Genomic DNA, 12,860 nt, shown 5'->3' on the forward strand with positions numbered 1-12,860 from the left:
TGATCAAATTAGTTAGCGTAGTTTAGGCCTTCTTCAATTGAATCCTTTGTAGTTTTAGTTATTTTTTCCAATTAGATCCTTGTAATTATCTCTTGTCAACAATTAATAACAAATTTTATAAGAACGAAATGGTGACACTCAAAACCCACATTGAGTTTATTTATTTATTTATTTATAGCTTGATACCCTAATTAAGTTCAGGTTTCACTAAGGATAAGTTAGGTTATAACTTCACGGAGAAACAATAATAATTGTCATAATATTACATATAAATGATATCGTACTTAAGGTTCTCTTCATAATAGATGCGTTTTTGAGCGCCGGTGGTAGAAAAGTGAAAGAGATGGGAAAGCGAGACAAGAAACAGAGACACCAGCCAAGAAGAGCTGCCTTTCACTACACTGAAGAAGACGAAGAAGGTGTTGGTGATGGTCATTACGAAGGTCACTCCGCTTCGAAGCACACACTTTCTGGAGAAGAAGAAGAAGAAGAAGAAGAAGAAGAAGAAGAAGAGGTGGTTGATGGAAAAGAGGAAGCTGATGAGTACCCATCAAATGATTTGCCTTCAAAATTTCTTCTTTATCAACAATCTGTACAGGTTTGACCAGCGTACTACATTTTAATTGATGACATTTTTGATTGCTGATATGGGAACAGTATAAAGAATGCCAAACAGTTGGACAGGAAACTAGGAGAAAAAAAAAAAAATTAAACCCGAGTCACCTGAACTTAGTGCAGTTATTTGTTTTTGGTGAAAAGTTGTCAAAATTAAAATAATTTATTGGAATTGTTGATTATCTTTTTGTTTCTTCCCCTCCCTTAACACCCAAATGAATGATTTTATGTGGTTCTTCTGGAGGAGATTTCAGGTGTGATTAATTTGTAATTTATTTCATATGCAGTCACCAAAGGGAGACATAAGCTATCTGCAGAAGTTCTTTTTGATGTATGTGGGTGGGAGGTTACCTCTCCATCTCCAAGAAGATTTCTGTGGCACAGCCCTTCTTAGGTACATCACTATCCTTTTAATTGACATATCTGAACGGAGGTGAAGAACTATTTGCAGGGAAGATTTGTGCCTAACTAGAAGCTTTATTGTTGCCATTTTGGTGCCATTTGTTGAGGAATAAAGTAGGTTTTCATAAAGATTGTTTCTTTATTTAAACATCACGGCCAGTAATATTATAAGCGGTTAGTTGCCATGTCAGAAGAAGATGAAGTAGGTTTGGCTGTGGCCCCCAAATCCCAGAAACTCCTTTGAAGTTTTATATAAAACCTGAAATCTGTGTATAAGTTCATAAACTTTTCAGATAATCAACCTCCCAATATATAGAGTCTAGCTCTGTCTAAGCCTATGTTTCTGGAAATTGTCTTGTGGGTTATGGAGATTTAGTGCTAATGAGGTAATGCAGATTAGTTATGAGAAGATATGGTGGTTGCACAAACTGGTTGGCATTCTTTACATTGTCAGGGTCATGTACATATACCTGTTCTAATTTCTTTCAACTATGATAAATAACTAGTGTGGTGGTTTGTTGCTAGACTTCTTTTTGAGTTATAGAGGTATCCATTGCCGCTATGTGGAGCTGCAAATTGCCCATTTCATAAGCTAAAAATCATTAAGTTCTCAGTCATAGTCCAAACACAGTCTAAAGACCTAACACTAACTCTATGTTTGACAGTGCAGAATGGCTTCGGACTGATACAAGAAGGACTGCTGTAGGGTTGGATTTGGATGTTGAAGCACTAAATTGGTGCATGGAGAACAACATAAATAAAGTTGGGGCTGATGGATATTCCAGAATGTCCCTCTTTCATGGGAATGTCTTGCAACCTCTTGAGGCCAAACTAGTTAAATTCGAGCCCCAGGAACTGATAAGAAAGGTGTCACTCACTGAGAACAAAGATAATTTGGAGAGTGATGAAGTGGAATCTACTCTTGCTGAGGGCTCTTCTTCCTCAAATGATGAGAAATACTTGAGGAACCATCTGTTGCCTGCTAGAGATATTGTGTGTGCTTTCAACTACAGCTGTTGTTGTCTCCATCAACGTTCCGAACTGGTTCTGTATTTCAAGCATGCTCTTGATGCCTTGTCGAAGAAAGGTGGAATATTTGTAATGGATTTATATGGTGGTACATCCTCAGAGTGCAAGCTAAGGCTTCAGAGGAGATTTTCCAATTTTACGGTACAAAAGTTATTTTCAATATTCCTTACTTTTGTAGCATCGTTTGTACTCCATTAAAAACTTAGTGTGGGTGTGGAAGAGGAAAGAAAAGGAAAGCAATATGAAACATATGGAAAATAAGCTATATATACATGCATACATATATAGATATTGGGATCCTCTGTTCCAGATGCCTGAACTTTTTTAAGTTCTGGATGCATCACAAATTGATCGACCAATAGATATCAATGGATAGGCAAAGTAAAATGTTGTGAAGTTTTGTCAACCAGATGGATTGGTGGGGTTTTTGTGCTTTTGTGTGTTTTTTTTTTTGGGTATTTCTCATTCTCGAGAATGTTGATTACTTTAGGGTCCCAAAACCAGAGAGGTAAACCATAAGAGATGAATGGGTACCAATCAATTGATAAGGAAAAAGAAAACTGACAAAAATTTACACAGGGAAGCTTACATATATATACATATATGTATATAATACGAGTGTTCAGAAAATTTTAAACTGTTTAGGTTTCCACTTGAGTATCTAGATAAATGCATATTATTATTAAAAATAGGCATGATGTTATTATATTCAATAGGAGTTACACAGTTACACTACTAGTCCTCCAATACCCTACCCCTGGGATCGTTTCTGTCACTTCTCTTCCTGCCAATTTCCTTTTCGCTTCACAAGCAACCCTGCAGTGGAGCCCCAAGTTTTTTTAAAAAAAAAATTTATTTATTTATTTTAAATCTTCCTCCCCTTCATGGCTGGTGAATTATCTGTTACTTGAAGAAGCAATAAGCTACAATATTTCATAAGAAGCGGAAGTCTATGTTTTCCTTTTAGCAGATTACTATTTTTGGGGTAAAATTTTTAGCATATTACCATTAAGTTTGCTAAAGAACATTTAGGGACTATCTAATAGTTTATGTGGTCTCACCTCTATGATGGAGAGCAGATCAAGTCCTGTGACTAAATATTCTTTACTTGCAAAGATGTCTATCATAATTATGTAAATTGCTATTGGCTTGTGCAGTATGTTTGGGAGCAAGCTGAGTTTGATATCATTGAGCGCAAGACAAGGATTAGCCTTCATTTCCATCTCCAAAAGCAGCAGAAGAAAATTCGACATGCATTTTCATACAGTTGGAGGCTGTAAGTTGTTTTGCTTTTCTAGTTACTGGTCTTCTATATCGATATCGTAAAGGAATATCAAGTGTAGGCTTCATGATGAATATTTATTAGATCTTGTATTCCTGGTGAATTCTGAATCGTTTTGAGGCAATTGTTTCATATGCCCAGGTGGTCACTGCCTGAGATTAAAGACTGCTTAGAAGAGGCAGGATTTCAGTCTGTTCATTTTTGGCTGCGGAAGATGCAAGACAGCAGAGATATCAGAAAAACAGAGGGTTTTGGTGTCGGGCGTGACATAAAGTATGAAGAGATTAAACATTTTCAGCAACAAGACTCTTGGAATGCATACATCGTAGGTGTTGCATAGCTCCATGCATCAAGTAATCTCTGAGTTGTGGTTGCATTCAATTGCTCTGACCAAAAGTACCTTAGTTTTCCAATAAGTAGGTGCTGAAGAGCTGCTTTCGAAAGCTAGGAACATTTATGTACTTCAAAAGTTAGCTTGCAGTCTTCACTGTGAATTTTGGTACTTGTTACTGTTTCACTTAATCTCACAGTTAATGTTCTGAAATTTTCCATTTGGGCCAACTTGTTCTGAAATTTCCTGTTAGAGAGATGTCATTTTATCTTATTTGGAGGAAATGTTTTTGAACAAATGAGGAGGAAGACTATTCACAACCTTGGTTTTCAAATGCTAACTGATGCAGCTATAATTGAGTTCTGATTGCTTTGCGTAAAAATTGTTTTTGGAGTTTGGTAAAGTGAGTTCTCTGTGCCATGAAAAACAATTTGGGATCTTTCTCGACGGTAGGTCATGGTTCTAGAGTAATGCTATAACTTGTGTGCTGGATGCATTAATGGTACGTTTATTAATCCGTAATTACATTAGGAGGAATTGAATTGAGGATGAATTGAATTGATGATGAATTAAATTGAGGAGGAGTTAGATTGAGTAGAATTAGATTCCTATTGAAATTGTTTACTAAATCATATGGATTGAGGGGAGTTAGATTTTAGATTTCGGATTCCTATTGAAATTGTTTACTAAATCATATGGATTGAGGGAGAGTCAGATTTCAGATTCCTATTGAAGTTGTTTACTAAACCATAAGGAATTATCGTCCAAAAAAAAAAAACCCATAAGGAATTGGGGTACTAAAATGTCCTTATTGTTGGGTTAAAATAGATGGCAAATTTGGAATTGTTAAAATTGTGTGAAGATATAAATGGTATAAAAGATGAATTCCTAATAGGTTAATTCTCTAGGAATTAGGGCCAATTTGGGATTGCTGTTACTTTTTTAAAAAGTTGATTATGTTGTGCTTTGAAAATAATTAGCTGTAAAGTAAATTAGCTTCATGTTTGGTAAACAATATTTTTAAAGTGTTGTTAGTACAAAAAATAGTGTCAAAATCATTTGGTAAATTTTAATATGACACTGTTGTAACTGTGAATAATGACTAAAATATATATGATAATGCACTAGTCATGTGGTAGTAGCGGTGGTGGTAGAGGTGGTGGTGAAAGAGATGGAGGTGAAGGTGGAGGTGGTGTTATTTTTAAAAATTAATGAGGTGGGAATTAAAAAAATTCATTAAAGGCTCATATATGCTTCTTTTAAAAGCTTTGAAATGCAACCTGAGCCGCTTCTAAAAGCTGCTATCAAAAGGTCACTGCTTTTAAAATAATCGGGATATTTTATTTTTATCAAACACATTAAACTGCTTAACTTTAAAGATAAGCAAGTTTTTGGAGAAAAAATATTCCCAAACAGGGCCTTAGAATACCACCTCTCATCCAAAACTTCAATTCCTCCAAAATCATAAATTCAATTTCTAATTTTGTATGAGTTCCACTTACTTTTTAGTCCTTGATATGAAATAAACGCAGAAATCCTCTATAAGTGAAATTCAATTTCTGATAAAAATTTCAATTCATAATTAATAAACACTCCATAAAATCGACCTGGTCCGTTTGACATCTTTTACTCGTGACATTTTAACAATAACCAATTATAGCCTTAGATGGTCAAAACCAACCCGACACCAGTACCAGACCCCACAAGAAAACGATATAAGCGGCCCATATTGGCCCTTTGGACCGAGGCTGGTCCAAAATGGCGATTAAAAATAAAATTAAAAACCCCCTGGCGTGGCTTCCACGACTTCCAGAAAGATAATCGAGATATTTAATTACTTATTTGAAATTTTTTGAATGGCCTTTAGTAAAACCACTTTTTTTTTTCTATTTTACGCGCATTAATAAGAAACCGCCAGGCAGATTTCAATAGATAAACCAGCGTTTGGTAGGAAAGAAAATTAGAAAGAAAAAGAAAAAAAAAAAAAGGAAGGAGAGAGAAGAGAGGAAGAAGCTCTCTGGAATTTTCTTTCCTTTGAGGACCAGGAATCCCAATCCCAAGGGACCGCCTGATTTCCATTTCCTCTTCTTTCCTGGTTCGTTTGGTTTGGGTTTCCTCTCTCCCCCTCAATATATTTATTCACCCTTCCAGATTCTCTAGTTCTCCCCCAAGAATCGTCAACGAACATTCGGATTTTGAATTTGCCTTCTTAATTCTCTTTCGCAGAGCATTAACGAAATCAAATCCTCCATACAGGCAAGGATCTGTTTGGTTCACCGGAAAAGTTGAATTTGCCTTCTTAATATTGTTTGATTGATTTGTTTCTCTTCTGTTTGAATAGGCAAGGCAAGGATCTGTTTGGTTCACCGGAAAAGTTGACCGGGATCGGATATTTTCCCTAGAAAATTAAATAGTTTTTCTTTTTCCTGTGGTTGCAGAAATCGAAATCGAAATCGAGATGGCTGAAGAACATCGGTGCCAGGCTCCACAACTATGCGTCAACAACTGCGGCTTCTTTGGAAGCCCAACGACGCAGAACTTGTGTTCCAAATGCTACCGTGACTTGCAGCTCAAGGAACAACAGACGCTCACTCTCAACCAAACCTTAATCTCATCCGCCTCTGCCTCCTCTTCCTCCCACTCGTTCTTGTCTCCGCTGATCTCCGCCTCGCCGTCGCACGACGCGCGGGTGGAGCGCGTGGTGGAAACGAAGGAGGAAGAGGAGAAGGTCGTGGGGGAGGCGCCGGCAGCGAGGCAGGCGAACAAGTGCATGACGTGCAGGCGACGCGTGGGGTTGACGGGGTTCAAGTGCAGGTGTGGGATGACGTTCTGTGGGACCCACCGGTACCCGGAGCAGCACGCGTGCGGGTTCGACTTCAGATCGATGGGGAAGAAGCAGATCGCCAAGGCCAACCCGGTCGTCAAGGGCGAGAAGCTGCAGAGGATCTGAGAATTGTCAAAAATTGTCAGGGTTATAATGGTCTTTTTACTTTCCGCTGTTTGGGAAATTTCTCTGTCGGGGTCTATGTTTATTGCGTGGTCGGTCCTTGTAAAAATTTAATTTAATGATAATTTAATGGTTTCACTCTCGTTTTTACTTATTTAGAGATATTTAGTTATATACCTATTTTTAGTATTAATAATATAAATAAATCTTATACCATTTAATTTCTATAAACAAATCCAAAAAAAAATTCAAAAAATGACAGCTAGTCTTATTGAATTTAATTTTTATTATTAAATTACTTTGATGTTGTATTTAGTGTTTTGAGTACTTTTATGAGGTTTTGGGATTGAGTTTATTTTAAGAAATTGATGGTAGTTTTGTAATTTATGAAAAGTTAAAAGTCTCTTTGTTATATTATAAATGAGTTTTGGATTTGTATTTTTAAAATTCATTTTATATATGGTTTTTTTTTATAATTTGAATTCCTATATTAGATATAATAGTGAATCTCCCTTCTTTTAAAATAAAAATATTTTAGCCCATGATTCAATCAGAAATATTAAATAAATAAAAACGAATTGAATGCAAATTAAAGATGTGCAGCAGAGAAAATGGCATTAGATGGTAAATTGATTGGTTTTAATGTTGAATTTCAATTATTTTGAGGAAAATTGAAGGTAGACTTTGTAATAGGACTGAAGAACCAGAAAATTTTGTTGCAAGATATAAATTTGTAGAAACTTTTGTGTGCTTCTTTTTGCGCTTGGGATGTTCTTTTCAGATTTTTGATGTGGGAGAAAGGAATCAAATACCAATTGGGATATTCTTAGGCCTGCTTGAGCCTGAGCAAGGGAATTGGGCTCCTGCTTTCAGCTATAATCGAGCCTTTGACAAGGGCCTTACACAAGCTTGAAAATTCAATTTGAATTTCAAGAAAATTCATTGGAATGTTTGAGGATAGAGAGGGAAACAACCTTTGTAAATACTTCATGAGTGATCTCTTTGCACCCAATTGTGGTTTTTAGACCTCCAATTATTTTAAAGAATTGTTATTACAATACCTCCATGAGGTTGATGAAACTATCAAGTTGCGTCTTTTTTTTTTTTTTAAACGTTATTTATGGTCTTCAATGTTAATATGGGTGCTCATAAGTAGTTCATGTCATCAATTTTTGTCCAAAAGTTTATTAAATTGCTGACGTGACACATTTGTGGGACTCACATATTCAATAATATCACACCATGTGGATTAAATTAAAAAATATATTTTAAAATTGTAAACCATAAAAATTAAAATCCTTTAAACAAAATTAAAGACAAATTCACTTGTTACCGAGGTAAATACCCTAGGTCAGAGTTAGGCCCAAGTTGAAGGTTCCTTTGTTTTAATAAATGTTTTAAACCCATGAAGGCGACACATTTGGTGGTTTGGATTGCACCACACTATTTTAATTAAATTGAATAAGTGTCATGATAGCTATTCAGTGAACTTATTAATGTTAGCATTAGACTTATTAAATTGGACAATAGTCCAACATATTGTGCCTTACTCTCATATATGAAGGATATATGGTGTTTTTCTAAAAAAACAAAGTTCATTTAGACATCTAGATTATCAAAAATTCATTTGAACGAAAGACTTTAAACAAAATCCTAGGGCCTAAAAGCAAAACCTTTCAAAGGATCTTAAGGTTCGAAGACTTGATGTGCATTGCAAACTACCATACTTGAAATTAAAAGAGATGAAGGTAGATAGAAACTCACCCTTGGAGTGAAACTTGAGTCCAACCCAAGTATTCCACCAAGTGATGGTGGTAGGATCCACTTTCTACTTCTCCTCCAAGCCACAAAATAGTGACCTCCAAAGTCTCCACACCAAGCTTTCTCTTTGGAATGAAGATAATACACAAGAGAAGTATGTGGTGCTAGAAACACTTCTAAGTATGTATTCTAAGTATGTATTCTATATATTCATTATGTTGTCTTACTACTCTTTTTTCTTTTCAACTTAGTAGTTATATAATTGGTTTTTTCTTCCCTAATGGGGCGGGCCATGGAAATGGCATACCCACCCCCGATTCAACTCATTGTCATCCTTAAACGAATGAGATAAAGCCAACTCTCCATTACTTGATTACTATGTGACATAAATACCTGGATTATCAACAAATCCACCTCTGTTGTTTCTATTCCATGCCTTTTAGGCCTTATAAAATAACACAAAGAAATATGTGATCAGAAAATAATATAAACAAACTTCATAAAAGCACAACAATTTATGTACATAAAAGTACGCTTAAAAAACCCAAAACAGTTTCCCCATTTGTTTATAGTTGTCTTCACATCTTACAGTTGGATACATTACCTAAGGAGTATGAACACTTCAAACCATAGTTTTTACACCTTCAGGAGCCCACACAAAATGCCAAAAAACGTACTCAAAATGAACCACACATTTGTTCAGAACAAAATACTGAAAACCACCTGTTTGGGCCTAAAAATTGACACACCCAGTAAAAGCCCAAAAAACCGGAAGAGCCCACCCAAAACTTATCAAACAAGCGAGGCTAAACTGGGCCTCACAGGCCCGATATGATAAGGGGAATAGCCCAGAAACAAGAACAATCTCACGTGATATCTCTGGGATAAAGAAAAGTCAACAATAGCAACTGCCATAGAAGAAGCGATTGAAAAGATTATGACATCAAGTACATTACAAAAGCACGAAAACCTGAAAATCAAATCCCTCTCACATGTATATATTCAGAGATTTTTTCTTCTATGTTTACAGAGAAGGTAATTCTCCCAAGAAGATAAGCAAGTTACAATCTCAGAGAAGGATAAGCAGGAAAGCGGTGGCTGTCCAGAAAAGAAGTCAAAATAACCATCACGAGTGAAATCCCACAAGGGGCAGTTGAAATTGGGAAAGAGATTAAGTTCTTTTTCAAGAAAGACAGGGAAGTGATTGCCTATTTGAGAGCCTATCTGCCAAAACTGATGAAATCTTATTTTCTTTCTTTCCATTAAAAAAGGAAAATGGGGAACATCCTTTTGCCGCCTAAATATTGAACAAAAATCACTCTACTCCAGAAAAACATTTTTACTATAAATAAACAAGAATGAGTGAACAAGAGGGACACAACAAAAATTCATCATCCAATCAAACAAAATCCTACACAAGGAAACCATCAGCCAAATAGACAACTCAAAATCAACCAACAAGCCCACTTGAATTTCAAGTAAAACTAGCTTCAAATCAGAATTCCCAAGGCTCAGACTTAAGAAATAAGTCATTCAGAACGAGATTTTTCTCGTTATAAATTTGGTTCAGCAGAAACCAAGATAGGTAGAGCTTGAGTTCTCTCCAAAAATGGAAAACCTCAACAAATTTCACAGTGCAGTCTCTAGCTCACCGACGTCCTCAAGAACACCATACGCCCTTTCGGTCAAGAAGCGCGATTCGCCCACTCGAAGCTTCACAAAAGCTTAAGGTACATTAAAGCTCGCCAGAATCAACCTTTGGTATCGATTTGTAGTTGAAAACCGGGCAATCAGAGTTGTCAACGGTCCCAGCGTAAACCAAAGCGGGTGAACACCACCAAAATGAACTTCCTACATGACGGTTTACTCCATGGCGAACTGTCCTAGTTGTAGCTTGGGACAACACATCATGCAAACTCACGAAACAGCTCAAACCCTTTGCGTGCTTCGCTTCCCTCATCTGCACAGACTCATTTGAAGTACTGAACCTTCGAACACCTTTTCCTTTCACAAGCCTAACCCTCACTTTCATTATTTGGACTGGTTGAAAGTGGAATTTCGCTTTCTTTTTCTCCTTCCCCAATGTTTCTTGATACCATCTTATACGTATCTTCAGGCGTTTGATTTCCATGATCAACGCATCATATTGCATCTTGCCGATCCGAGCTACATCATCGTGGTCCTCAGATGAAAAGTTTATGGATTTCGCAGCTCCATCAGCAACATCTTCACTTTATTATTCCTCTGTAACAAAGGTTCTGCATTTTTTGCTGGAGTTGTTATAAGTATAGGGGGGATTTTTGTAGGGGAACCCATTCTGAGTTTAGGCTTGTTTGGAACAAGTGGAGGTGCAATGGGAGGTAAAATACTCTTACATTGATATTTATAGAGCAGTCACCACCTTCATTTTACCTGCCAAAATGTCAATGTTGACTTGAGTGGGAGCTGCAACTTTAGTTACCTTGAGAACTATGGGTCACCCTAGAGCGTTTACTCGAATACTCGAATGGTTAACAAGTTGACGGATCGTAAGCGGAGTCCGGATACTCGAATGGTCAGCCCTAGAGCGGTTTACTATAAGCAGTTCGATTCTGGTCGGAGCAGAGGAAAGAACTACGTGTGGCTTAATCCCTCGGTAAAGTGCGTGGCGACCTACAATTATCAGTGCAGCCACAAGTTAGGGCTCGGGGTTTATGTTCTGTTTTGGCATTTTAGTCGATTCGACCCATAGTTACAGTGTCGGTTTTAAGCGAGTTCGACCGGATCTCAAAATGGAATTTGGGTCGGGTCGTTTCAGTGAAGAAGAATGTTACCCTAGCCAATACCTCCTTGTAGTGAAACTCACCGTTTCACTAATTGGTGGTAGGTCTTTTCTAGGCCATATAATAATGCATAATAAGTCTAACCCAAATTGTAAAGCATAAGTTTGGCCCAAATTATAACTAGTAGAACCCTTTTGACCTTTTAGTCTATAACCATATTTAACTACGATAATTAATAAGTTCATTCAATAATAATTCATAAAAATTAATAAATATATTACTTTAATCGCCATATTGTTTAAACTCTAAAGGTAAAAATTAATGAATCCTTTATTGGGTAAGGAAAAAGGTTGATCACTAGAATACTAAAGGTTATTAAACACAATTGTATATGTTATCAAACGCCTTGCATATAAACCAAGTTTAATAGGCAAACTGTCGATTGTCTCGTCCTCAGATTTGTGGCATGACAACAACACAATAATTTATGTTCTAACCATCTCATATGCATGACCTAGGCTTCAAGTAGGGGGTGGGCATGGTCTGATTCGGGCAGGTTTTCGCCTCAAATTGGAACCAAAACTAGTACTATTTACCTGATTTGGTTCGGTTCGATTTTAACAAATTTTTTTTATAAAATTGTCCGATTTTGGTTGAACTAGTTCTAGTCTAGTTCGGTTTTGAACCGGATTATTATTATTATTATTATTTTAAAAAAAATTATTTATACAAGTTTCAACAAAAAATTTATTTTTTGGCTTGAGAATTAACAAATTATCCAATTTCATACAAAAAGAAATATTGGGGCTAGAAAAAGAGATGTTTTGAAATTGAGCTTGGGTAAATATAGTCAAACAAATTATGGCAAATATTCAGTTATGCTCAAATATGTTCATATTATTATTTTTCTCCAATATGAAGGTATTTATACAAGTATAAAGATATGTTAATCCTAAATAAAATAGGAAATATATCTAAATTACTATAGAACCGCAACGGAAACCGGTTAGAACTAGTTCAGTTTGGTTTTTTGAATTGAATTTGACTTTTTGGTCAATACGGGTTTTTTTTTATTTTTTCCGGCCCGATTTAGTTTAATTGATCGGTTCTTCGGTTCCGATGCCCACCCCTACTACCAAGTCCACTTGCTGTGTGGATAGATAGGACTTAAACCTCTTTGATATTGAAGGAGATTCAAAGGTTATAAGAGCATCTCCACCCACAAGAGCAAAGTTTAGGGCAAGGGCTGTTACTATTCACATGAATAGTGTCAGCCTTTGCATTTGTGGTTCCACCCACAAGGGCAAAGTCTAGGGCAAGTCTAAGGCAATTACTATTCATTGTACTTTATTTTCTATTTTTTTATAGTTTAAACCATTAATTTTGATAATCTTTTGTAATTAAATTTTCGGATAAGATTTTCACCCTCTAAAATTGTGCCACGTCTGATGTAGAACAAATGTCAGATTTTATCGCTTGAGCTAGAAAAAGGCGTAGTAGGAATTTGCGATTTGTCGTCCGAACTCCGATTAGGGACGCAAAATACCATTTCGGAAAGGGAACGACGCCACGAGTCAAACTCATAGCTTTTCTGTGATGTATGATGGATTTTGGCATTTTGAGGTCGTTTGGCCTTCCAAAACGGCATTTAAAGTTTCGTAGTTAATTTTCAGTATTTTAGATTTTAATAAAAATTATTCAAAGAAAATTTCTTTTAAAATTGTGCCACGT

The 12,860-nt window shown here is 36.2% G+C and overlaps 2 protein-coding genes across 3 annotated transcripts; both read left to right on the plus strand.

Annotated features, from left to right (window-relative positions):
• The first annotated feature begins 275 nt into the window (after positions 1–275).
• On the plus strand, positions 276–3,889 carry LOC103328326 (S-adenosyl-L-methionine-dependent methyltransferases superfamily protein). Its single transcript, XM_008230721.3, has 5 exons — positions 276–598; positions 903–1,009; positions 1,683–2,187; positions 3,204–3,322; positions 3,470–3,889. The coding sequence occupies exons 1-5, from the start codon at positions 344–346 to the stop codon at positions 3,666–3,668; spliced, it is 1,185 nt and encodes a 394-aa protein (XP_008228943.2). The 5' UTR covers positions 276–343; the 3' UTR covers positions 3,669–3,889.
• Positions 3,890–5,584: 1,695 nt separating this feature from the next.
• Positions 5,585–6,744, plus strand: LOC103328336 (A20/AN1-like zinc finger family protein). Of its 2 annotated transcripts, none has more exons than XM_089044044.1 (2): positions 5,585–5,915; positions 6,001–6,744. In XM_089044044.1, the coding sequence occupies exon 2, from the start codon at positions 6,118–6,120 to the stop codon at positions 6,607–6,609; it is 492 nt and encodes a 163-aa protein (XP_088900170.1). In that variant the 5' UTR covers positions 5,585–5,915; positions 6,001–6,117; the 3' UTR covers positions 6,610–6,744. The 2 variants fall into 2 exon arrangements, with proteins under 2 accessions (XP_088900170.1, XP_008228954.2); XM_008230732.3 differs by having other exon boundaries at positions 5,588–5,915; positions 6,098–6,744.
• The last annotated feature ends 6,116 nt before the right edge of the window (positions 6,745–12,860 follow it).

Source organism: Prunus mume, linkage group LG1 (genome assembly GCF_029339155.1).
Source record: "Prunus mume cultivar Tortuosa linkage group LG1, ASM2933915v1, whole genome shotgun sequence".
In the NCBI taxonomy this organism is placed as follows: domain Eukaryota; kingdom Viridiplantae; phylum Streptophyta; class Magnoliopsida; order Rosales; family Rosaceae; genus Prunus; species Prunus mume.

Excerpts from the sequence above, each read along its gene's own strand:
- LOC103328326 (XM_008230721.3), top strand. The coding sequence starts at position 344 with ATGGGAAAGCGAGACAAGAAACAGAGACACCAGCCAAGAAGAGCTGCC. Across the intron at positions 599-902 it reads TTTATCAACAATCTGTACAG|TCACCAAAGGGAGACATAAG; the intron begins GTTTGACCAGCG and ends TTTCATATGCAG. Across the intron at positions 3,323-3,469 it reads TTTTCATACAGTTGGAGGCT|GTGGTCACTGCCTGAGATTA; the intron begins GTAAGTTGTTTT and ends TCATATGCCCAG.
- LOC103328336 (XM_089044044.1), top strand. The coding sequence starts at position 6,118 with ATGGCTGAAGAACATCGGTGCCAGGCTCCACAACTATGCGTCAACAAC.